This window comes from Helianthus annuus, chromosome 10 (assembly GCF_002127325.2).
Source record: "Helianthus annuus cultivar XRQ/B chromosome 10, HanXRQr2.0-SUNRISE, whole genome shotgun sequence".
NCBI classification, from domain to species: domain Eukaryota; kingdom Viridiplantae; phylum Streptophyta; class Magnoliopsida; order Asterales; family Asteraceae; genus Helianthus; species Helianthus annuus.
This window is the reverse complement of record NC_035442.2, coordinates 59,242,877-59,267,929: the sequence shown is the minus strand read 5'-3', so window position 1 is coordinate 59,267,929 and position 25,053 is coordinate 59,242,877. Positions and strand designations below refer to the sequence as shown.

At 39.4% G+C, this 25,053-nt stretch overlaps 1 protein-coding gene across 1 annotated transcript; it reads right to left on the bottom strand.

Annotated features, from left to right (window-relative positions):
• Window positions 1-3,638: 3,638 nt before the first annotated feature.
• On the bottom strand, window positions 3,639-13,636 carry LOC110881510 (transcription initiation factor TFIID subunit 3-like). The gene is made up of 5 exons (XM_022129740.1): window positions 12,265-13,636; window positions 12,034-12,168; window positions 4,246-4,717; window positions 3,978-4,059; window positions 3,639-3,863 (listed from the first exon to the last, which is right to left on the bottom strand). Exons 1-5 carry the CDS (start codon window positions 13,634-13,636, stop codon window positions 3,639-3,641), a joined length of 2,286 nt encoding a protein of 761 aa, XP_021985432.1.
• Between the last annotated feature and the right edge of the window lie 11,417 nt (window positions 13,637-25,053).

Genomic DNA, 25,053 nt, shown 5'->3' with positions numbered 1-25,053 from the left:
CTAGGTAACCTTCCAACTTACTATTTCTCCTTATTTAGTGCACCACTACATGTCATTAAATATTTAGAAAAAGTAAGGCGTAAATTACTATGGGGAGGTTGTTTAGATAAGCATAAGATGAGTTGGGTACCTTGGTTTAAAGTTGTGGCACCTAAACAACAGGGGGTTAGGTATTGGCAACCTGGCTTCAATGAATAAAGCTATGATGGTAAAGTGGATTGTGAAATTTAGAAACGAAACATCACATCTTTGGGCGAAAATTATAATGGCGATACATGGTAAAAGACGTACCTATATGCCTATTCCAATGAAGAATTCGATAACTGTTGTGTGGAAAAATATTGTGCAGCTAGGAAAGGGGTCGAATCTTAAGTTGTCAGATGTACAAAACAGGCTGGAGGTGAAATTGGGCCGTGGTAATAAAATCTTTTTTTGGTTAGATAAGTGGGTAGGCGAACACTCACTAAAGGAACGATTTCCTAGCCTTTTTTGCATTACAAACTGACAAATCCTGTTTGGTTCAGCAACGATACAGTCTTATAAATGGGCATATCTCGTGGAGTTGGGGTGGTGACGTGATGTCGTGGTCACAATCAAATTTAATCCAATTACTACTAAGTAGATAGTGGCAAGTGGGTATCGAACACAGGGAGTTTGTTGAATATGTGTTATTTAGAAGATTATCTAACTTGACTAAAATTAAAATAATTTGCAAGTAAAGTAAAATTCAAGAGTTGATTTGAGTGAATTGGTTTTAGAACTAAATTTAACTAAATGACTTGCGAAAGAGAAGTTTTGGTTGTAAGCAAATTATAGACAAATGACCATCCTGGATTTCCGGTTTGCTTCGATATTCATATTATCATTTCACTAGAAAGAACTACATAGACATAGCTCATGTGTGCTTACTTGCAGTGATGAAAGGGAACTAAGTACTCAGATTCCTAGAACGTGAGGTTGTACCCCATGATTAATCCACCCTTACCCTAGCCTAACTATACCCATGATATCTCGAATGCCAACGGCACCAAGAACGTATGGTTTCTAATTAGTTCAACGTAAGAATCAACACGTTACTAACAAACAATCACACACCATAACAACAAATCATAAAGATAAAGATTGTTATTCTAGAAATTAGAAAAATCAAATATGAAATGTCTCAATCAAACCTTCAATCCAGGACAATCATCAAGTGTTTAGCCACTCATGGCTTGAAGCAACATCATAACAAAAGTTCTATTGTTTATCAAGATCAAAGCAACAAAAACTAATGATAAGGATAGTGTTCTTCCCTCCAAAGTCTCCAAGAATACTCCAAAATTCGTTCCCAAAGTGTGTGTACCCGAAATCCCATGATAGGACCTTAATAATCATCATCAAAAGCTTAATAAATGCTTAAGTTACAATTTGGGAACAGTCGGTGCCGTAAGCTACGGCGGCAGTCAGCAAAGTCTACAAAGTCAAAACAGTGTCGTAAGCTACGCCAGGTACCGTAGCTTACGGCACTCATCAATCCTTTACCGGCGGCTTGAGTCTGACCTACGGCAGACATATAGGCAAAAAGGTGGAGGGCCGTAACCTACGGCAGAAGCCGTAGGTTACGCCACTAACTGAACTTCTTTTCTTGTTTTCTTTATAACTTTCTCGTTTCAACTCCGTTTTCTTCGCCGTTTTCGCCCACGTTCTCGTATTTTCATCCTCTATCATGTGATATTCTTAGTTCTTCCATTCCAATATTTTATTTTTTTTTTATTGATGCTCAAATTCCTTCCCTTTTAAGCTCCATTTGTACCTGCACGTCCAAACAACTAGTAGTTACCAAGTTCAAACACTTAAACGTGTAAAGCATGGGATTTTAATCTTTTTAAGGCACTTAAGGGTTGTCCTACGGACCACCCGTCACATCCCCACACTTACCCGTTGCTTGTCCCAAGCAACCCGTTCACAACCACAAACAATCAATCATGTAAACCAAGCTAAAATGTGCCGTTATTCTACTAACTTTCAATCATACCTCAAGACACACCCCTCACAAAAATATCTAGGTGACAATCTTTATTAGCATATAATGCTAAACCACTCAATGCGTGTGTGTGTTTGTGCGACAATACGCTTGTATAAAAATCAAGTTTCCTCCTATCAAATATTTAGCATGCTTATGAATCAAAAAGGACCTATGGGTTGTAACGAGGCTATGTGTAAAGGTAGGAAATAGTGGGAATGTGAAAGTAGCTCATTAATTCGACCCAGTTTTTATTTCTACTACTAAACAACTCTTTCTTTTTGCACTTTTCTCATTTTTTTTCTCTTTTTTTTAAGCATAGAACTCAACAATATATACAAGAACATCAACAATCACAAACTAAATTCCTAAACCAGGTAATCTCAATAGGTAAAGTTTTGTAGGAAATAGGTTTGGGTCACAACCGAATGGTATAAGGCTCAAACATGGCTTTCTAAAGACCAAACCCCCATCCCTGACAATACCAAGCTCATATATGTAACGTATGAGGTCCAACCCCCCATTCCCACACTCTCACACATCCAGACGAGGCTACCTAACAGTTCCCTATCATATTCACAAGCATGCTAACTCTAAGATTCAACAAGAATTCATACACAAGTTCTATTAACACAATATACACACCGCCACTCAAAACAAGGAAAGTATCTGTAATAAACATATGTGGCTCAAATTCTCACCAAGAAAAGACTAGGAATGGGTGTCGGTGTGTCAAGTGGAACAATATCAAGTTTTCTAATTTTGACAATTTTCGCTTGAGTTTACAAAATTTTTAAATTATCAAAAATTCCCCCCATCCCCACACTTGGGATACATTGTCCCAATGTATGGTTTTGAGGGAAAAATCGCTTAAACACCAAAAACATCAACTTTGTTTTTTTTTTTAATAAACAAAAACAAACTAATAAACAACGATATTTCAAAGCTAAAGAGCATGACAAGTCTAAGGAAAAAGTACATTAACCTATGAAGTTTGACACAACAGATATTGTAAATGATCCAATTTCCTATCACCACCTTCACACCAATCTCCACACATCTTTCCCACACTTGAGTGTTGCCATGGCCCTGAAACATAGAAAACTAAAGAAAAAAAAAGATCAGTGAAAAACCTTGTAGGACCGAGTTTGACAGTCTAATGAGTCAATTCGAGCTAGTACCTACCGAATATGTAGCGGAAATACATATTTGGCATGAAACAAAGCAAATCAGTAGAAGAAATGAGTAGAAAACAAATAGAATACACTTTTAACTTGCTTTCACATTAATTCTTCAAAAAACACACGGTCAGCAGTTCGGCTACCTGATGACATCAAAGTTACAAATGTGAAAGACTGAATGGGGTATATATAGTGGAGACAGGTTCGCTTATATGGACATGTCCATATAAGCAGACCTCTTCTTTGTAGATCCGCTTTTATGTCAAGTGACCATATAAGCGGACCTAAACCATTAACATAACAAAATTACACTATTAACCCCTGTACTTTACATAAACACCTATTAGACCCTATACATTAAACTAACAAGACTAAGACGCAGGCTTTAGACATTATGCACCAACAAACTCCCCCTTGGATACAGCCGCAGTCTTCGTCTTGTCTTTGGGTCTTCAGACAGCTCTATATGACTCTTCCCTTGGCTTTGGCTTCCTGCTCAGCGCAACCCTAATTCTTTCATTCTCTTTCTTCTTCGCTTTCTCTTCTTCAGCTTGCATCTTCAAAAACGTACCTTTCTTTTCTTCAAGCTTTTGACGTTCACGATTAGCTTTTCTTTTCATCTTTTCATCAAGCGACCACCAAGATGATTTCCATTTACTCTCAGAATTGATACCTTTCTGAAAGCAAAGGGAAACAACACGTTAAAATTGCTGCGCTTGTTCTCTATCTGCTGGTTGATAGTGAATCTTGTTGATGAAAAGACATTCTATATCCTTTGCCGAGCAATTTACCAGCCACATTGGATCATAAACATGTATCTCTCTAATCTCCCCTCCTGCTCTATAAGTAGTTACCGCTTCGGTAGTAATATAACTATACACCCAACCAATGAAGCCTTTATAAAAGTCTTATTCCATCTGAGGCATTGGAATTGTCTTCATTGTTCTCGGAGGCTTGACATTAAGGATAGTCTCTGTAACACCAGTATCTGGATCTACCCTCTGCACATGCTTTGGATGATGTGGCTTCCATTTGCGAAATTCTTTCAAAGATTCATACTTGATGTATCCCCACATAGCAACATCATTCTTTCGAACAGGGTAATCCAAACATCTAACCTTCGGCGGTTCATCTACATCCCACCATGGTAATGACATGATGTCATATAAACGTTCAAAGTACTGAACTCCGCACTCTCGTCTGATCGCATAAGCATTTACTTGCGGTAAGTAACCCCAACTGATAATGTCACCGAGAGACACGCTTCTATCACGCTGATAATACTTCAAAGGTCTCTTAAACTTTCTCTCGTGACTTTTTCTGAACCACTTCGATCTATATTCTTTTTCCATTTCCTTTTGAGTACTATCAAAGTTCTTTTCTTTCATAGCCTCAGTCACCTTTTGTCTCAATTCTTCTCTATTTTCCTCAGCAAAGAACTCCATAAGTGTAGGAAACTTAGAAGTATCTTCAACTACATCTTCATCATCTGTCCAGTCTTTAATCTCAACTCGATCATACTTATCAGCCTCTTCAACATACTTATATGTGTATTGTGACAACCCGTATTTTCGAGGTACAAGTCGTTCGTTTCGCTCTTACGAATAAACGGATATACTTATCTATTTTCGACAAATTAAATTTATACTCGTTTAGTATCGTGTGCAAACTTGTAGTCGAAACCGAGTCCGTTGGTGACGAACCTACCCGAACCGTTTGAACCATGACATAAACCGCATAGCATCAAGTTTTGAGGCCCGAACCCTTAGCGTGAATATTTTACATTTATGTTATATAAATCTTTATTAGTTGATATTAGGTTTATAATAATAACGATATATGATAAAGTACCGAAGTAATATAACCCAAATCAAACTCCCTGTAAATATTCAGCCCAATCAACACAGTGTTGTGACAGCCCAATTCGAGCCCTTAATCTCTACATGTTTCAACACTACTAGTTGGGCTTGAGCCCATTATCGGCCAAAACAGAAGCAAAGGGAACCGACTATCTATTGTTATTTATTTGCACGTATCATGTATGTTATGAGGGAATACAAAAAGAAAGTGTAACCCTACCCTTCTCCCAAGAATACGGACGACAGCTGATACCCCTCCCCACCTCCATCGAAACCTCTTCTTTTAGGGATCACCCTTCGTGTCTTAAGTTCCTGGTTAGTCGATCATCCTTATTCAATTCTTGGTTTATTGTTTGTTCTTGATATATGCTATTTGGATGTTATAGTTACACCCGATATCTGATTGAGTTAGTGATCGACCATTTACTATTGTTTGATTTAAAGCACTTGACAAATCATTGACTGCATGAACTAACTGTTGGTACATAATGTTTGTGATCTTATGAATTGAACGAACTTGTATGTAAGGGATCTGTTATAATCTTGCTAGTGTTGATGATCAGGTTATGTTGTTGGTATGATAGTAGAATTAAATGTTTGCGGAATAAGAGGATATAGTGCTATGGTCATCACGTGGTAACGTGTTAGGATCATGATTATTATGTTAAATGGATAAGTCATGGGGTAACATGTTGTCAGATCTATTGTTTTAAATTAGTGGATCACATGACAAAACATAATGAAGGAATCTGAATTAGACATGGTTTGAATGATGATTTGTATTGTACGGATAATTGACCATTTAAACGACTGCATTAGTTCTGATTGATCATTGTTGTTGTAGTCATCGAAAACTGTTAGTGAGGATTAGAGTTTTCCCGTGACTGTTGTTGATAATGATTGAGATCAGCGAAAACTCAAGGACCAACGAAAACACTCAGTGTTTTCGTCACATGGGGGATTTCGGCCCAAGAGTTCCGGCCCAAAGGTGATTTCGCCAGCTTAGGTGATTTCGGCTTTAGAGATTCGGCCCAATGTGATTCCGGCACATAAGGTTTTCGGCCAATAAATCGTAACTAGTATGTCAAGTCTAAGTATATTAACCCCGTTATTTACTAACTCTGTTAAGTATGTAATCATGATTAGTCTATTTACTGAGTTAAGTTCATTAACTCAGTTAACTTTATTAACTAAGTTAGATTCTTGTTTGTTATTTCTACTGTGTATATGAATCTTGTTAAACTATTAACCTTGTAAAGCTTGTTAATTCTGTCAAGTATGAAAGAGAATAATCATGATAGAATAAACTGTGAAGGACTTGTATATGAAACATGAGTTACATGAAATTGATTTGATTAACTGTTACGTGTTACACGATGGTAACTGCTAAGCAATATGTGATGTTAAATTTGCATGCGAGTCATTACGAACGAAACTGATTATATATGTGTGCGTACTATAGGTCGTGACTGATTATTTGTGAGCACTTAAGTTAGCATACCGAGCAAACCAAGGTGAGTTCACACAGCCAAGGCATGGGGTTCCCAGGGTGGGAATGGGATTAGATGATTTATTCTTACATACTCAGATGATAGATTTTTATGGTCCTCAGGGTGAGGATGGTAAATGATAAGATACGGCTAGACTAGTATACCAATTGAACCGATCTTCGCACACACGCCAGGGGTTGGCCGCGATATTATGACTGATCTTCGCACACATGCCTTGGAAAGGCCGCGAACTATATACTAAAACTTCGCACACATGCCAGGGTGGCCGCGATACAAATATACATAGTCTAGAATATTTGGGAATATTTCCCCTAATCTTCGCAAACATGCCGAGAGGGGCGCGATGGAAACTAATACGAAACATGACTTAACGAACGAACATAATGCTACTCATACTATTACAATTACTGAACTGTACACTGTGAACTCGCTCAACTAGTTGTTGATTCTCTGCTGCATGCCTTGCAGGATCTTAGGTACTTATGGAGCTTGCACAAAGAGGAGCAGGTCGTTGTGGGCAATGGATCGTGAATGCTTACTAAACACTTATGACATTTCGTACATTATTATTTATGTTGGGTTTTACTTACATGCTACCGCTACTTGAACAAGTTTGAATTGAACGTCAATCGTATTGAATTGGGTTTTATGAATTACTTTAACTATTATACGCTATGTTTGATATGATTGATGGCTTGATCCTGGTCATGTGACGCCTCCAAGCGGTGGTACTCCGCGTGTGGATTTTGGGGGTGTGACAGATTGGTATCAGAGCCATTGGTTATAGAGAACTTGGGTTTAATATGGGGGAAAACGTTTTTATTAAAACCAGACTATAACCAGAACAGTGCTCTCAACGATCCACAACGACGCTTCGCTCCACGTGCAAGACTCGACATCCTAGGTAATATGGTTTATGTTTATTGCCTACATGCTAGAATTTTATAGAACTTTGCTCGTAGTATGCTTAGATTACATTGCTCACTACTTGTTATTGCTTGAGAACACTTGTGTGCTTACCCTCTTCTGTCATCGCACTACTCGCGAACCATTCTCACTTACACTACTTTTACTATGAAGAACAATGGCTGGACGCATTAACATGACTCAAGCCCAGTTGACGGCTCTCATCAATGAACAAGTAGCTGCGGCACTTGCAGCTGCACAAGCAGGTGGTATACCCTGCGGATGGAATACACATTAGGATCCTTGAATCCTACATTCCTAAATCAACCTTATGTTTAATATTGTCCTATTCTATGCACAACAGGTCAGAACGCACCGCAACCTGTCTGCACATTCAAGAACTTCATGGACTGTCGTCCAAGCACTTTCAGTGGCACCGAGGGGGCAGTGGGACTACTCCGTTGGTTTGAAAAGCTCGAGTCAGTGTTCGAAATGTGTGAATGCCCTGAGGCTCGCAGGGTCAAGTACGCCACTGGCACCCTCGAAGGAATAGCGCTAACTTGGTGGAACGCGCAAGTACAGATCCTAGGGTTGGCAGCTGCTAACGCCACACCTTGGGAAGATTTCAAGGAACTGATCAAACGAGAATACTGCACGCGTGATGACATCCACAAGTTGGAGGTGGAACTGTATCATCTGAAGATGACGGGGTCAGAAATCGAAGCTTATACGAAACGGTCAAACGAGCTGGCCATCTTGTGTCCAACGATGGTGGACCCTCCAGTTAAGCGCATTGAGTTGTACCTCAAGGGACTTGCGCCAGAGATCCAGAGCCATGTGACATCGGCTAACCTCAACAACATCCAAGACATCCAGCGTCTTGCTCATCGACTCACCGATCAAGCAGTGGAACAGAACAAGCTGCCAAAACGCATCAGTGCTACCACTACTGCTGTTACTACTTCTGCTACTCCCAATGACAACAAGAGAAAATGGGAGGGGATTCCAGTAAGGGATCAGTTTCTGTTCAGTCTCAAGCACAGCAGCGCAAGACTAATGACTACCAGAGTCCGAGTCAGCAATCATCAGATAGTCAGGGGCAGGGTGGATATCGGGGAATTCACCCACTGTGTAACAGGTGCAACAGACATCACAGTGGTCAGTGTCGCAAGGGCCGCTGTCAAAGATGTCTCAAGATGGGTCATGAGGCCAAAGATTGTAGAAGCTCACGGCCAGCAAATTAGAACCAGCAACCGCAACCACCAGCACCACAAAACCAGCAGCAGCAACAACAGCGAGGCAACAGGGGATGCTTTCAGTGTGGTGCTGAAGACCATTTCAAAAGAGACTGCCCCCAGCTGAATCAGAATCAGAACAACAACAAGGAAATAGGAACAACAATGGGGGTAACAACGACGGCAATGGTGCTAGGGGAGGTGCCTTCGTGATTGGCCAGGGTGAGTTCCTACTTGATGACTTTTATGTTACTGTTTTATTTGATTCGGGTGCCGATACTTGTTTCGTGTCTTTCAAAGTTAGTCAAATGCTTAATCCTACCCCAATACTTTTAAACACCAAGCACATAGTAGAACGGTAAAAGTCTAGAGGCCACACACATAGATTAGGGTTGTAATCTTGTTCTTGCTGATCAGACCTTTTCTATCGACCTCATTCCTATCGTTCTGCGGAATTTCGGGACGAAATTCCAAACCAACGGGGGGGGTGATGTGACACCCCAGGAAAATCAGGAAACCACACAATCTAACTAGCTTCCTCAGTAATAACGTACTAAATTTCGGGACGAAATTTCTTTCAGCTTGGGGATGATGTGACAACCCGTATTTTCGAGGTACAAGTCGTTCGTTTCGCTCTTACGAATAAACGGATATACTTATCTATTTTCGACAAATTAAATTTATACTCGTTTAGTATCGTGTGCAAACTTGTAGTCGAAACCGAGTCCGTTGGTGACGAACCTACCCGAACCGTTTGAACCATGACATAAACCGCATAGCATCAAGTTTTGAGGCCCGAACCCTTAGCGTGAATATTTTACATTTATGTTATATAAATCTTTATTAGTTGATATTAGGTTTATAATAATAACGATATATGATAAAGTACCGAAGTAATATAACCCAAATCAAACTCCCTGTAAATATTCAGCCCAATCAACACAGTGTTGTGACAGCCTAATTCGAGCCCTTAATCTCTACATGTTTCAACACTACTAGTTGGGCTTGAGCCCATTATCGGCCAAAACAGAAGCAAAGGGAACCGACTATCTATTGTTATTTATTTGCATGTATCATGTATGTTATGAGGGAATACAAAAAGAAAGTGTAACCCTACCCTTCTCCCAAGAATACGGACGACAGCTGATACCCCTCCCCACCTCCATCGAAACCTCTTCTTTTAGGGATCACCCTTCGTGTCTTAAGTTCCTGGTTAGTCGATCATCCTTATTCAATTCTTGGTTTATTGTTTGTTCTTGATATATGCTATTTGGTTGTTATAGTTACACCCGATATCTGATTGAGTTAGTGATCGACCATTTACTATTGTTTGATTTAAAGCACTTGACAAATCATTGACTGCATGAACTGACTGTTGGTACATAATGTTTGTGATCTTATGAATTGAACGAACTTGTATGTAAGGGATCTGTTATAATCTTGCTAGTGTTGATGATCTGGTTATGTTGTTGGTATGATAGTAGAATTAAATGTTTGCTGATTAAGAGGATATAGTGCTATGGTCATCACGTGGTAACATGTTAGGATCATGATTATTATGTTGAATGGATAAGTCATAGGGTAACATGTTGTCAGATCTATTGTTTTAAATTAGTGGATCACATGACAAAACATAATGAAGGAATCTGAATTAGACATGGTTTGAATGATGATTTGTATTGTACGGATAATTGACCATTTAAACGACTGCATTAGTTCTGATTGATCATTGTTGTTGTAGTCATCGAAAACTGTTAGTGAGGATTAGAGTTTTCCCGTGACTGTTGTTGATAATGATTGAGATCAGCGAAAACTCAAGGACCAACGAAAACACTCAGTGTTTTCGTCACATGGGGGATTTCGGCCCAAGAGTTTCGGCCCAAGAGTTCCGGCCCAAAGGTGATTTCGCCAGCTTAGGTGATTTCGGCTTTAGAGATTCGGCCCAATGTGATTCCGGCACATAAGGTTTTCGGCCAATAAATCGTAACTAGTATGTCAAGTCTAAGTATATTACTTGATAACCCCGTTATTTACTAACTCTGTTAAGTATGTAATCATGATTAGTCTATTTACTGAGTTAAGTTCATTAACTCAGTTAACTTTATTAACTAAGTTAGATTCTTGTTTGTTATTTCTGCTGTGTATATGAATCTTGTTAAACTATTAACCTTGTTAAGCTTGTTAATTCTGTCAAGTATGAAAGAGAATAATCATGATAGAATAAACTGTGAAGGACTTGTATATGAAACATGAGTTACATGAAATTGATTTGATTAACTGTTACGTGTTACACGATGATAACTGCTAAGCAATATGTGATGTTAAATTTGCATGCGAGTCATTACGAACGAAACTGATTATATATGCGTGCGTACTATAGGTCGTGACTGATTATTTGTGAGCACTTAAGTTAGCATACCGAGCAAACCAAGGTGAGTTCACACAGCCAAGGCATGGGGTTCCCAGGGTGGGAATGGGATTAGATGATTTATTCGTACATACTCAGATGATAGATTTTTATGGTCCTCAGGGTGAGGATGGTAAATGATAAGATACGGCTAGACTAGTATACCAATTGAACCGATCTTCGCACACACGCCAGGGGTTGGCCGCGATATTATGACTGATCTTCGCACACATGCCTTGGAAAGGCCGCGAACTATATACTAAAACTTCGCACACATGCCAGGGTGGCCGCGATACAAATATACATAGTCTAGAATATTTAGGAATATTTCCCCTAATCTTCGCAAACATGCCGAGAGGGCCGCGATGGAAACTAATACGAAACATGACTTAACGAACGAACATAATGCTACTCATACTATTACAATTACTGAACTGTACACTGTGAACTCGCTCAACTAGTTGTTGATTCTCTGCTGCATGCCTTGCGGGATCTTAGGTACTTATGGAGCTTGCACAAAGAGGAGCAGGTCGTTGTGGGCAATGGATCGTGAATGCTTACTAAACACTTATGACATTTCGTACATTATTATTTATGTTGGGTTTTACTTACATGCTTCCGCTACTTGAACAAGTTTGAATTGAACGTCAATCGTATTGAATTGGGTTTTATGAATTACTTTAACTATTATACGCTATGTTCGATATGATTGATGGCTTGATCCTGGTCATGTCACGCCTCCAAGCGGTGGTACTCCGCGTGTGGATTTTGGGGGTGTGACATGTATTCAGGCTGTTGATTGATATCAAAAGACTCCAAATCTTCTTCAAAATCAAACTTGAACTCCGGATCCACAGTATGCATCATTTCTCTGTAAACATCTAATCCCAAGATTAACTTTTCCGTATGTTCAACTATTTGAGTTTTACTGGACTCCCCCTTTCCACTTACTTCCCCTGATTCTTCATTTACCGAATCATTCATCAGATCATCAACCTTTTTCTCAGTGGAAGCTTCTGCAACTTTCAAACCTGTACCACCTGCAGCGTCGTCATCATCATCATCTTTACCAGATCCATGACTACTTGCAGAGAATACTTTTTCATCCTCTTCATCTTCCTCTTCATCCTCCTCTTCATCATCTTCATCATCACTGTTACCCATTAACTCTTCTAGATGTGTTTCCTCATCAAACAAACCAGATATTGCAGTGATAGGCTCGGGATTATCAACCACCATAGAAGGTACTATCGATCTTTCAGTCACAGCTGAACTACCTTCAACTCCCTTACCTTTATCTTTCATTTGCTCATCTATTTTGGCTTGACGTTCAGCTCTGAGCTCTTCAACCTGCAGCTCTTCAAACTTTTGTTCTAACGATGTTCCAAGCATGCTTTCAACAACTTTGTTCAGCATATAGAACTCGTGATCTCTTAATGCTTTGGCTGCTTCAAATTCTTTGTTCTTCAACTTAAAGTACTCATTCTGTTCATCACATCTAGCCTTTTCTTCTTCAAGTTCAGCAACTTTAACCTTCAAGATATCAATTTCTGATTGATCACCATCAATCTTTTTCACCAACTCTTGATTTTCATTCTCTAACTTCTTCACACGCATCTCAAGAAGTCTTTCTCTATCAGACACTTTCTTATTTTCAGATGCCAGCCTCTTGTTCTCAGCAACAACTTCTTCTACTTTCTTTTCAACATTTCTGACTTGTGAAGTGTTGGCAAAATCAAAATCTCCAACATCTAAAAGATTATCCTGTGGAGTATAAAGACCTCTGCTAGACAAACCAGGTTGCACTTGGGTGAGTGGAGGTGTTTGAAATAGTTCTTGTGAGGTAACAAAAGGTTGTTGTGGTGGTGGTGTTTGATGAATAGGTGATGGTTGTTTTGGAGGTGTTGGTTGTTTAGGTGGTGAGGATTGTTGTGGTGGAGTAGATTGTCGTGGTGGTGATTGGAGAGGTGATTGTGGTGGTGTTGGTTCATGTGGTGGTGTAGGTGGTTTCTTGGTTTGTTTCTTCTTTTTGAGCACAGTCTTCGTTACTTTGATCTTTGGAGAGGCTTTGACAATCTTTGGAGAAACCACTTTCTTCCGACCTCCAGCTTTCTTTCTAACTCTTGGAGAAGATTGTGATCCTGAGACATTCTCTGGAGAAGGCACATAAACATCATCGTCGTCCTTTTCCTGTCTTTTTCTCTTTCGTAACAGCTTCTCTTTTTCAATCTCTTCTTGAATTCTTTTTCGACTTTCAATCTCATCAATACCATCATCTGAAGAACTTGATGAACTTGTTGTACTTTTATCCACATCATCACCCTCAATATCATCAACAACTTTTTCTTTCTCTTTCTGTGCTTCAACATCTACAACTTGTTCAACATTAGCAACAACTTCTGGCCCTGTTTCCAAGACATCTGTATCAAATAAAACATCAGTATTAAATGGATCATCTTCAGTAGCTGCCACTTGTTCCTTTTCTGCAGTTGCCACCGGATTATCTTCTTCTGGTTCATCAATCAAAGACATTGTTTCTGCTTTCTTTTGTTTCTTTCTTGGTTTTGATGACGACGATCCTTCACCTTCTCGAACAATAGGAGTTGCCTTTCTGCGTCATCTTCCTGATTCTTTCACATACCATTCATTCTTTGTATTTTTTAAATCTGCAAGTACTTTCAACTCATCAGCATATCTTGCTTCTTTCATTTCAGTTTCATTTCTCCAGTTCTGATGATTAACTGGATCTGGATCAACATATTTAACATCTTTAATAAAACCGAAAGGCTCGACAACAAGTGTTGGCTCTGGGTGATTTGGATGATATTTCACAAGCTGCTTCAGCGTTTTATTGGACATGTGAGCTTGCACCCACAAATCATCTTTAATATTTCGATCAATCTCTGGATATGCATGGTCAATCAACATCTGTACAAACCTTGGATACATCCAGGTCTTGAGATCCGACTTGTTATTCTCAGCCATATAGTGGAATACTATATGTGAGAAGTTATACTTTTTGTTCAACACCAATGCCGTAATCATATTCATTTGGTAATCGCGCATTGCATCATATCCTCCTTTAGTATGACTTAATGAAATCAGTACACAATGAATCAAAAACTTATAAGGCTTCTGAAACTTTGACTTTAAATAGTTTCCGGCATTTAAAGCTCCATTATATCCCATTCTCAACATGCACCCCTTCACCATTCTCTCTGGAAATCTTGTTGGATAATCTTGCTCGTCAGGAAAGTTAATGACTTCACGAATCAGTGCTTCAGTGACTAGAATCTTTTCTAACTTTCCATGAACTTCAACGACCGACGAAATCACTTTGCTTTGATCGTCATAACTTGCATTGTTCCAGAAACGCTCGATGTGAGATTTGTACATAGGCCTTTGGTCAGTCAATGCTTTCTGGATAGGAATACGCCCCATAAACTCCAAAATACTTCGGAAATTCTCCAATTCGGGATTTTTCTCAATATCCAAGTCACAACAGCTGTTGTGAAAAGGATCAAATATAACATTAGAAGCCTGCACAAAAATCACAGATACATTGAATCAGAATTCCTTAAAAAATTTTCAAAACATTAAATTTCCACAACATGTTCATAAAAGCGAATCACATTATGTTCATATGAGCGGACCAATAAATGTTCATACAAGCGGATCAACTAACGTTCATTCAAGCGGACCAACTAATGTTCATACAAGCGGACCTAAACATGTATACATGAGCGGATCTATATCTTGTACGAATGAACGAACCTAAATTTGTACATTCAACCGGACCTAAATATACACACATGAGCGGATCTAAAAATTTTTCACACAAAGGAACCTGCCCATTTCATTCAAACGGACCAACATATGTTCTTTCAAGCGGATCTACCCATGTTCGAATGAACGAACCTATATCTGATCATATGAGCGGACCTACTGTGTACAAATAAGTGAACCAACCTAAGATGACCGTTCAAGCGAATCTACTCTCAAAACTTCAAAAAACTGATCAAATCTTCAAATTGACTTCCCTACTATGATAGCATGAGGAATCCGACACTAGGGATTAGGTTTAATTTCATCTTTACAGATAACAAACCCTAGATCTAAACCTGTTAAACTTGAACATTGACACACATCAACAATCAATCGATTTGATACAATCAAAGCATACCATCAGAATCTACACAATCATACGACTACAATCAAAGCATACCAACCTAAGATGACCGTTCAAGCGAATCTACTCTCAAAACTTCAAAAAACTGATCAAATCTTCAAATTGACTTCCCTACTATGATAGCATGAGGAATCCGACACTAGGGATTAGGTTTAATTTCATTTTTACAGATAACAAACCCTAGATCTAAACCTGTTAAACTTGAACATTGACACACATCAACAATCAATCGATTTGTAAAGTTTTAACTGTTAAGACTCAAAAACTACACTCCGTTCACACAGACATGCCGACATCACGAAATAGACATGATATTGATCAAATTAAGTGAAGACATACCTTGCCCATGATTGAAATACTAAGAAAATAACTAAATCTGGTGAAAATTTGGCAGCACAACGTCTGATTTTGGTCGTGAAAGAGATTCGCTTCAAATCGTCGGAGACACAAAGTCACAAAAGCGGACCGTGTAAAATGTGTAAAGTGACATAAAAAGCGGACCACTGTAACTTATATATGTAATGTAGATCCGCTTTTATGACACATGTCATATGAGCGGACCACAATGTATTTGACATAAAAGAGAACCACTATGAAATGTTGACTAAAAAGCGAACCTGTGATGAACTTTTTCAAAAATTTCAATTTTTTTATTTTTTTATTTTTCAGATTAAACACAATTACTCCCAGCTGACCAAGTCCAAATCAATGACCTTGGTCAACTGTTTGACCCACCAAGTCCAAATTAATGGCCTTGGATGATCAGATTTATGAAGTTTGTTGTTATTTTTTTCTGAAATCAGTTCAACTGAATGAACTTTTGACCAATTTGAACTTCCAAACACATTTTAGATTTCAAACAATATACCAATCACCGTACAGCAATCTCCAGCTTACCCATCCCTCATCAAAACACTGACATGTTCTGCACATAGGCTTTGATCTTCCAATTCCCAGCATCGGTTGTCGGAAAAATAAGATGAGAAAAGAAAATCTTTTTGGATTTTAACTGGATAAACTGAAACTATGTACACACAATATTTTTGTGAGTGTGTTAGGGGATCATATCAGCTGCCGACCAGACACGAGCACCGTTAAGCTGTTTATTTCATGCTAAGCTTTTAAACAATTCGCGTAGATTGCTGATATACTGATCCACTTAGATTCTCACAAAATATTCAATCTGTTCGGGATACGTGATTAGTGTTTTAAGACTTAACAATCTACATGTGTCCCACCTCAGTATATACTCCCGTATCCGGATCCCAGTAGTCAGTCTTACAGGTGAGTATACCACAGCTGATATCTGTTAAGGGGTAATGTGCGAGGGCCGTGAGAGCTCAGGTCGATACTTCCGTATACGCAGAGAGATGACGGCTTCGACTTTTAGGTGTGTCCCCTTTAGAGGATCTTTTGTTTTCAACAGCAGCGACTATCAATTTTATTGTTTCATCAGCATGCTGAGGGCGAGCTTATATTTCAAAGCTTTTGCAGAAAGTATTATCCGGGGACTAGGTCAGTATTTCCATACAGCAGAAGTCCTGGGATAATACCCTAGATATCACTGAGTATAAAGACCTAGTATCTCAGAATACGGGACCTTTCAAACAGGATTTCAGGGGTTACCTATATATCCGGGAGGTGTTCCCCACGTAAATGCAAGTGAATTTTATTGTTTATATCCCAAACTGGTCTACTAATTTTGCAAAAACCTATCAGCACATCTTTAGCGAGACTGCTTAAATGCATTTTAAACACTACAAATCTTTAGCGTACTATGTCCGTCTAGCTGATGTACTATCATTTCCCCTATTCTACACAACTTTTTTTGAAATTTTCTAATGTTTTTGGATTTTATGGTTTTCTATTGTTTTTGTATTTTTTGATTTTATCATGTTTTTGTATTTTTCTGCGAATATCTCCCCCTAAAACTAAAACATATTTTTGTGTTTTTATTTTTATCGAAAAGCAGAAAATACAACTGTACAAAAGAAATTTTACAACACGACACAGGTTCATGTCAGATCGCCGCCCAACTCGGCTTCACATTCGATTACCCTCCCAGATTGTAGATTCTTCATCCCGTTTAATCGTAAAAGATAATAAAATCTCTTTTTGTCGAAAGGTTTAGTGTAAAATCCGCTTTCTGATCATCCGTGTTAACATGTTCAATCCGAATTAACTTTTTCTCGTGACAATCACGGATAAAGTGATGACGGATTTCAATGTGTTTAGTTTTCGAATGGTGAACCGGATTTTTAGTAACATTAATGGCTGCTTCATTGTCCACGAAAATCGGTGTATCCAAGAATTGCAAACCAAAGTCGCGCATCTGCTGTTGGATCCAAAGGATATGCGAGCAACAGCTAGAGGCTGAGACATACTCAGCCTCACATGTGGAGAGCGCAACTGCAGTTTGTTTCTTGCACTGCCAGGTGACGAGCCGAGTTCCGAAGAACTGGCACCCAGCAGTGGTGGACTTAGCATTCTATTTACAGCTACCAAAATCAGAATCAGCGAAACCGGACAAAGTAAAGTCACCCGAGCGAGGGTACCACAAGCCGATGCTTGGGCAACCCTTCAAATACCGTAAAATACGTTTCACTATAGTCTGGTGCGACTGCTTCGGATTCGACTGATATCTGGCGCAGAGAAACGTCGGATACATGATGTCGGGATGGGAAGCCGTGAGATACATCAACGACCCGATGATTGATCGATACAATGTTTCGTCCATCTTCACACCTTGCTCGTCGGGACAAATTCCATGATTCTGCGTGAGGGGGTGGATGCAGGACTACAATCTGTCATGTCGAACTTATCGAGCACGTCCTTTACATACTTTGACTGGTGAATGAAGATTCCGTCGGGCATTTGTTCCACCTGCAGCCCGAGGAAGAACTTCATCTCCCCCATGGAACTCATCTCGAACTTCTTCTTCATTACCTTCTCAAACTCTTTGCAAAGATCGTCGTTGGTGGATCCAAAAATGATATCGTCCACATAAATCTACACGATCAACAAGTGGCCTGCTTCTTCTTTGGTGAACAAAGTGCTGTCTACTATGCCTCTTGTGAACCCGTTGTCCAGCAAGTATGTCGAAAGCGTCTCGTACCAGGCTCTCGGGGCCTGGTGAAGACCGTACAATGCTTTATCCAGTAGATACACTTTGTTCTTGTGTAGTGGGTCTGTAAACCCCGGTGGTTGCCCCACATACACTTCTTCTCTGATTGTGCCATACAAGAAAGCAGATTTGACGTCAAGTTGATAGACTTTAAAATCTTTCCAAGATGCAAAGGCTAGAAAAATACGAATTGCTTCAAGCCTTGCAACCGGTGCGTAAACTTCATCGTAATCTATTCCTTCCTGTTGGCTGAAGCCTTGAACCACAAGTCGTGCCTTGTTTCTCACCACGACACCTCTGTCATCACGCTTACACTTAAAGACCCATTTCGTCTTGATTAACTTCATTCTTAGGCAAATCGACAAGTCTCCAGACGCCCAGCTTCTCGAACTGTTGCAGCTCCTCCTGCATTGCATTCACCCAGCTATCTTCGGTCAATGCTTCTTTGTAGGTTCTGGGCTCTATCTGCGAAATAAAACATTTAAGTGAGACTTCTTTCTGCATATCAGCAATAGAAGAGTAAAAACAAGTAAAAGCTTGATCTATTTGATGTCGGGTCTTGACACCACTTTGTAGGTCACCAATGATCTGTTCTGATGGGTGGTAAGACAACGTCCGTGGCATAACCGTGTCAGGCACAACTACTTCCGATTCCAAATTCAAAATATCGAGATCAACGGCTTGATCCACAGCATCCTCTGAATTATCATTTGGCTCCTCGTCAAAGGTAGGAGCGGGTTCCTCCTCTGAGTCGTCAGAAACGTCAAATGACGGAGCTGGTTCCTCTGGTGGTTCATGAGTAGTTCCACTTGGCCCTGCTTCATTGTCGTGAGTACCCACGGTGGGTTGAGAAACTTCTAGCGGACTAGACACAGGCTCTTGCAAAGTATATTGCTGATACTGGTACAGAAAAGCTAGTTCGTCATCACTCGGCTCGACAGGCAGTTGAAACGACTCCCAGAGTTTGTCGTAATCGAATAGGAATCTTTGTCCGGGAAGTTGTGGCGATGGAGTGTGCTTCTGACAATCCACATGTTGGACTTGAATCACCTTCCCCAGACATGGTACGAACACCCTCTTCAGCGGGCTTGCGTAACCTACAAAGAAACTCTCATTAGCTTTTGCTCTAAATTTACCATTTTCATCTATAAACGTGCAAGGTGAGCCAAAAGGTTCTAAAAACTCAAGATTTGGCTTGTAACGGTGCAGCAGCTCAAAGCAAGTCTTCTTGTATTTCTTGACAGTGAGAACCCTATTCAAAGTGTAACAGGCTGCTGAAACTGCTTCACTCCAGAAGTAGATTGGTAGCTTGGAATCGGCTAACATCGTACGGGCTGTCTCGATCAGGGTCCGATTCTTTCGTTCAGCTACGCCGTTTTGCTGTGGTGTGTATGGCGCACTGAATTCATGAAGAATTCCCTTCTCGTTGTAGAACTCGTACATTTTGTTGTTCTTGAATTCCGTTCCGTTGTCGCTCCTAATCCTCCGGATTGGCAGTTTGTACACCGTTTCCATCTTCTTAAAGAGCATCATCAATGACTCGAATGTTTGATCTTTTCGTTCTAAGCATACAACCTACGAAAACCTCGTATAATTTTCTGTCACCACCAAAAATATAAATCCCCGCTAATGCTCTTGACGTTGACAGGCCCGAAGAGATCCATGTGCAATCTCTCAAGAGGTAACCTGATAGAGTTGAGCATCTTCGGTGGATGTGACTTTCGAGTATGCTTCCCCTTTTTACAAGCAATACAATCATCAGTCAAATGAAAGTTTTTTACATTAACACCATCAACTAAATCGTTATGCACCAAAAAATTCATTTTTCGTAAGTAAATGTGACCCATTTTTCGGTGCCACATTACAGACTCCTTTTCAGTAGCTTTAGATTTGGTGACAAAACACTGTTTTTGATGAGTTGTTGGCGTTGCGGCATTGATGTCCAAAATATAAAGATCATTTACCCACGGAGCGCGCAACAACACCAACTCATCAGGGATTTTAAACCCTGGTTTCAACACTAAACATTCAAATTTAGTAAAATGCACACTAAAATCTTTATCACAAATCTGTGATATACTCAGTAAGTTGTTCGTTAACTCTACGATATAGTTCACTTTATCAAATGAGATCACTCCGTTTGTAAGCGTTCCTTGGCCGACAATTCTTCCTCCTTGATTCCCTGCGAACCCAACATAGCTTCCATTGATTGACTTAACATCATAAAGAAGAGCTAAAGACCCAGTCATATGTCGTGATGCTCCACAGTCCATAATCCATCTTGATAGAATTGACTTGGGCAGCCCCTGCAACCAACAAAAAACAAATTACTCAAACAATGACGCCCATGATTTCTTTACTTTCGATACAGTCCCGAACACAACATCACACTTTTAATTTATTTTTGGAAAATCAAAAGTGATATTTTGAACCTTTTCTTTCACAATTGTTTTAACTTTGTCAGTAATTGGAGGAAATTCATCAAGAAACTTATCAACTTCATTTTCAAAATCAACCACATCATCTTTAAAAAGATTTGAATCTTTTTTCAAAACGTTCTCCATTTTCTTGATCTCAATTGACGGTTTCGATTTCACGATCCACGACTGATTTTCAAAAATTTTTGTCTTGGGGTAAAACTTTGAAGTCTTGCTAGTCTTAGAGGATTCGCCGATCTCGAAAGTCGATTTTGGCTTATCCTCTGACTTCAACGATTCACCTCTTTTCTGAATACGGATCGGAGAAACCATTTCCTTTTTACCTTTTGAAACAACTGGTGATTTAGGTCGAGATTTTTGAACCGTTTGTTTTTGAACATTTTGTTTTTGAACATTTGATTTTTCAACCTTTGATTTCTCAACCATTTGTTTTTGAACTGGTTTCTCAACAACATGTTTCTTAAACACTTTTTGACACTGTTTTGCCATATGTCCAATTTCATTGCAGAGATAGCACACTCTTTTATCATACTCGACAAAAGTAGTATTGACCGTTTCTTCTTTAAGCTTCTGTGTTGCATTGAAATCGTCCACAGCTTTTTGACTAAAAATATATTCCTTTTCAACCTCAGTACTAGGACCAGCAACAAAAACATCATTTATTTTTTCTTTTCGTTTAAACACTTGTTTAGCCATTTTCTTTTCAAATCCAATACCTTTGTTTTTAAGCTGATTTTTCTTGTTTTGACCTTTACCAACCCCATCTTTCTTTTCCGAACTAGTGGGACGTGAAGTACCAAAAGATTTTTTCAGTTTCGAAAAGAAATCTTTGTTATTGATTTCGTTAACGTTCAATTCAACCAGTTTAAAAACTTTCTCGACATTTGCGATCTTGACATTCTGAAGCGGGTACTCGACGTCGGAATAAAGTTTGTCAGTTCCAACCATAGTGTATACCACCATGATCGGATCATCATTCGTACTTTTTTCCGATTTCGGCACATATCGATCTAAGAAATTTCCTTCATCTTCAGAATCACTGACAGTCTTTTCAGAATGAGCCTTTTCAGATTTCTCACTTTCATCATCCAACACCTGATCGATAACATTTTTGATAACCTGAGATTCGTTATCAGTGTCAGATGCAGTGAAAGTGATATCAATGCTGTCAGGTAAATCACTCTCAATCGTTTTCAGCTTAAGATTTAAAGCAGCTTCCACCCCATCTGGATATTTCTGAGTGTAGTGATTCCACATTGGGGGTGGAACGCTTTTAAAAACAGGTGTAGCATGTGGCTGTTGAGGGACGATTTGTTCCAAAACATAAGACGAAGCCACATAGCTCATTAACTTTTTATCAATCCTGTCATTCTCTATCTTGGCCAATTCAAGTTCTTTTCTTAGTGACGCAATTGTATCAAGATGATAATTGACTTCTCTTTGTTTATCAAACAATGTAGCTTGTGCCAATTTAGTAGCTTTATCATTTTCAGCGCTTTCTTTTTGAATCATCTTAATTGATCTGGCTAAGGTATCATAAGCTTCTTTTAATTGTTCAAGATCAAACTTAATCATGTCTGTATGATGTTTCAATTCCCGATACTTAGTGTCCTTTTCAAGACACTCCACGCACGATTGTAAACAACGTTGGCATGGCGTTTCGGAGATTGGAACAACTTTTTCATCAATCTTTTCATCACAACCAGCTTTACCGACATGCTTTGACTCAGACACAGACTGTTTGACAGATTCGACCTCCTGGACTCCAGTTTCCTTTCTGTTAACCAACACCTTATCGACAGACTGTGACTCCTTGGGTTCTGAATCTACCTCTTTAAGCTTTCCCATTAAAGCTTTGTCTGCAATGTCTTTCAGAACTTCTCCGGTCATCTCTTTAGACACGTCAATCACTTCTTCGACGGCTTCTTTCTTCTCCTCAAATCTAGGACAAGATCCGGTTCTTGGTTCCTCGAAATAACCTGCAAAAGAATCAAACACATTAGGAGGCATAACTGATTTCATAGTATAAACTAACTCCTCCTGTTGTGATTGATAGTAATAAGCTTCAGCTGCTATTTCCTCAACATCTATAACATTTTCCGTAGGAATCTCCTCAACAACTTCAGAAACAACTTCATCAACAACCTCCGGTTCAGTCACTACCTCAGAAATCTCAACAACTTCTACCATCATTGCCTGATCATCTTTACCAGGGATATATTTATCCCAGCTAAAACCTGCAGCTACTTGTTCATCATCTTGGTTCACAATCAATGCCTTTTCAGGTTTGTTTTCTATCTGTGGCCTTTGAACAGTTTGCTGTTGGTTCGGTCGATGGTAGATTGCCTGTCGATAGTAATCATTGGTGAACGGGTTTTGGTGATTGTTGACTTCACGGTTTGGGCATTCACGTTTAAAGTGACCGCCTTCTTTACACTTGAAACACGGTACTTTCGACTTATCAAATCCAAACTTCTGATCTGGACCTGATAAACTGTTTCTTCCCGTGATTTCCATGAACCTTTGAACACGACGAACTAGGCTTGCCATACCCCATTTAATGTCAATCAGTTCAAGCTCCTCGGGGTCTATTTGGTCATAGTCCTCCTTTGTCATGTCCGGATTTCCAATTTTCCCCGCAACTAGACCTTCATATGCCTCGAGAACGGAAGCGATTAGTGCAATATGTTGCTTCGCAGCAGTTTCCGTTATCTCGTTTCCATTTTTGATGTTTACTGCGATATTACACTGTACTCCAGAATCATACGCCTGATGATTTGATCCGGTAGAGCGTTGAGGCGAAGACTGTTCCTGAACTTTGACAATCGGTTCAAAACTCACGAATGGTGTAGAACTGCTTGATTGATGAGAACTTGATGCAGCATTTGAAGAGTTATCAGCACTGAATCCTGTATGTATCTTTGGACTTTGAAGATTTGCAACTGAAGGACTGCCTTTGTAATATAAAGATACATCTTTTTGCATGCTAGCAGAATTCATCTTCTTTATCTTCAACAACTTAAGCTCGTGAGCTTCGATCTTTTCAATAAACACACTCAGATTGTAATTCACAAAATCAGAACTGTTTTTCAGCATCATAAGATAAGTTCCCCACTCGTCATATGGAAGTGCATCACAAAGTTTATCAATCCATTCTTCATTTGTTTTTTCAATTTCTAATCTTTTCATTTCAACTACAAGGTGACAATATCTTTCGATTAACTGTTTCGTTGACTCTCCTTTGATCCCAGTAAAAATATCGAACTCTTTCTTGATAAGCGCCTTTTTGCTCTTAATCATAGAAGCACTTCCTTTAAACTTCAGTTCTAGCGCTTGCCAGATTGACTGAGAACTTTCGTCATGTTGTACCAATACGAGGATGTCTTCTTTAATGGCTTGCTGCAAGATGCTCACCATTTTCTTTTTAGCTTTAAAATTTGTCTGTTCAGTATCTGTAAAACTTCCAATATTTTTAACCATCCTGAGCCCATCAACTGGAGGTACGTATTTCCTTTCGATCTTCATCCAACACTCGAAATGGTTGGCCTGAACCCAGTTTTTAAACCTTCCGGACCATCCAGAATATTCATCTAAGCTCATCAGTTTGGGTGGCTTTTGCATTGTTTCCAATTCATTTTCTAAGTTGACATTCTGCATGATACTAGCTGAACTTTGGATAGCCGCACCACTTCCCGCAAACATGTTGAAAAATTCTTGGTGTTCCATTTTTAACAACAAATTTGTTTAACTTTTTCACAAAACCGATTGTTTTTATCACAAACTTTCCACACAAATTGAACTTCCAACACTTGATCACGTACACAACGGACTTGAATGCTCAAAATATGAAATTCACACACTAACAGGTCAAATAAGCGGACCTATACACAAAGTGTATCTATGAGCGGATCTGTCAAAGGTCAAATAAGCGGACCTAAGTATTGTTTGTATAAACGAACCACATAAGCGGACCAGACAATGTCACCACAAGCGAACCACTAAAGCGAACCTGACTGTGTCACAATAAGCGAACCACTACAAAGTCACAACGAGCGAACCTCAAAAGCGGACCTCAAATATATGTAACTACAAGCGGACCTCTCAAGCGGAACTCCAACAAATGTGTAACTATGAGCGGATCTCTAGAGCGGACCTACTACACTAATGACCTTATGAGCGGATCTCTAGAGCGGACCTA

Bases quoted from the DNA above. Each gene is read 5' to 3' on its own strand.
- LOC110881510 (XM_022129740.1), bottom strand. From the start codon at position 13,636: ATGTCTTTGATTGATGAACCAGAAGAAGATAATCCGGTGGCAACTGCA. The intron at 4,718-12,033 runs GTAAAACTCAAA...AGTATGTTGAAG, and splicing joins AAGTGGAAAGGGGGAGTCCA to AGGCTGATAAGTATGATCGA. The intron at 4,060-4,245 runs GTATGAATCTTT...TTGGGTGTATAG, and splicing joins GCTATGTGGGGATACATCAA to TTATATTACTACCGAAGCGG.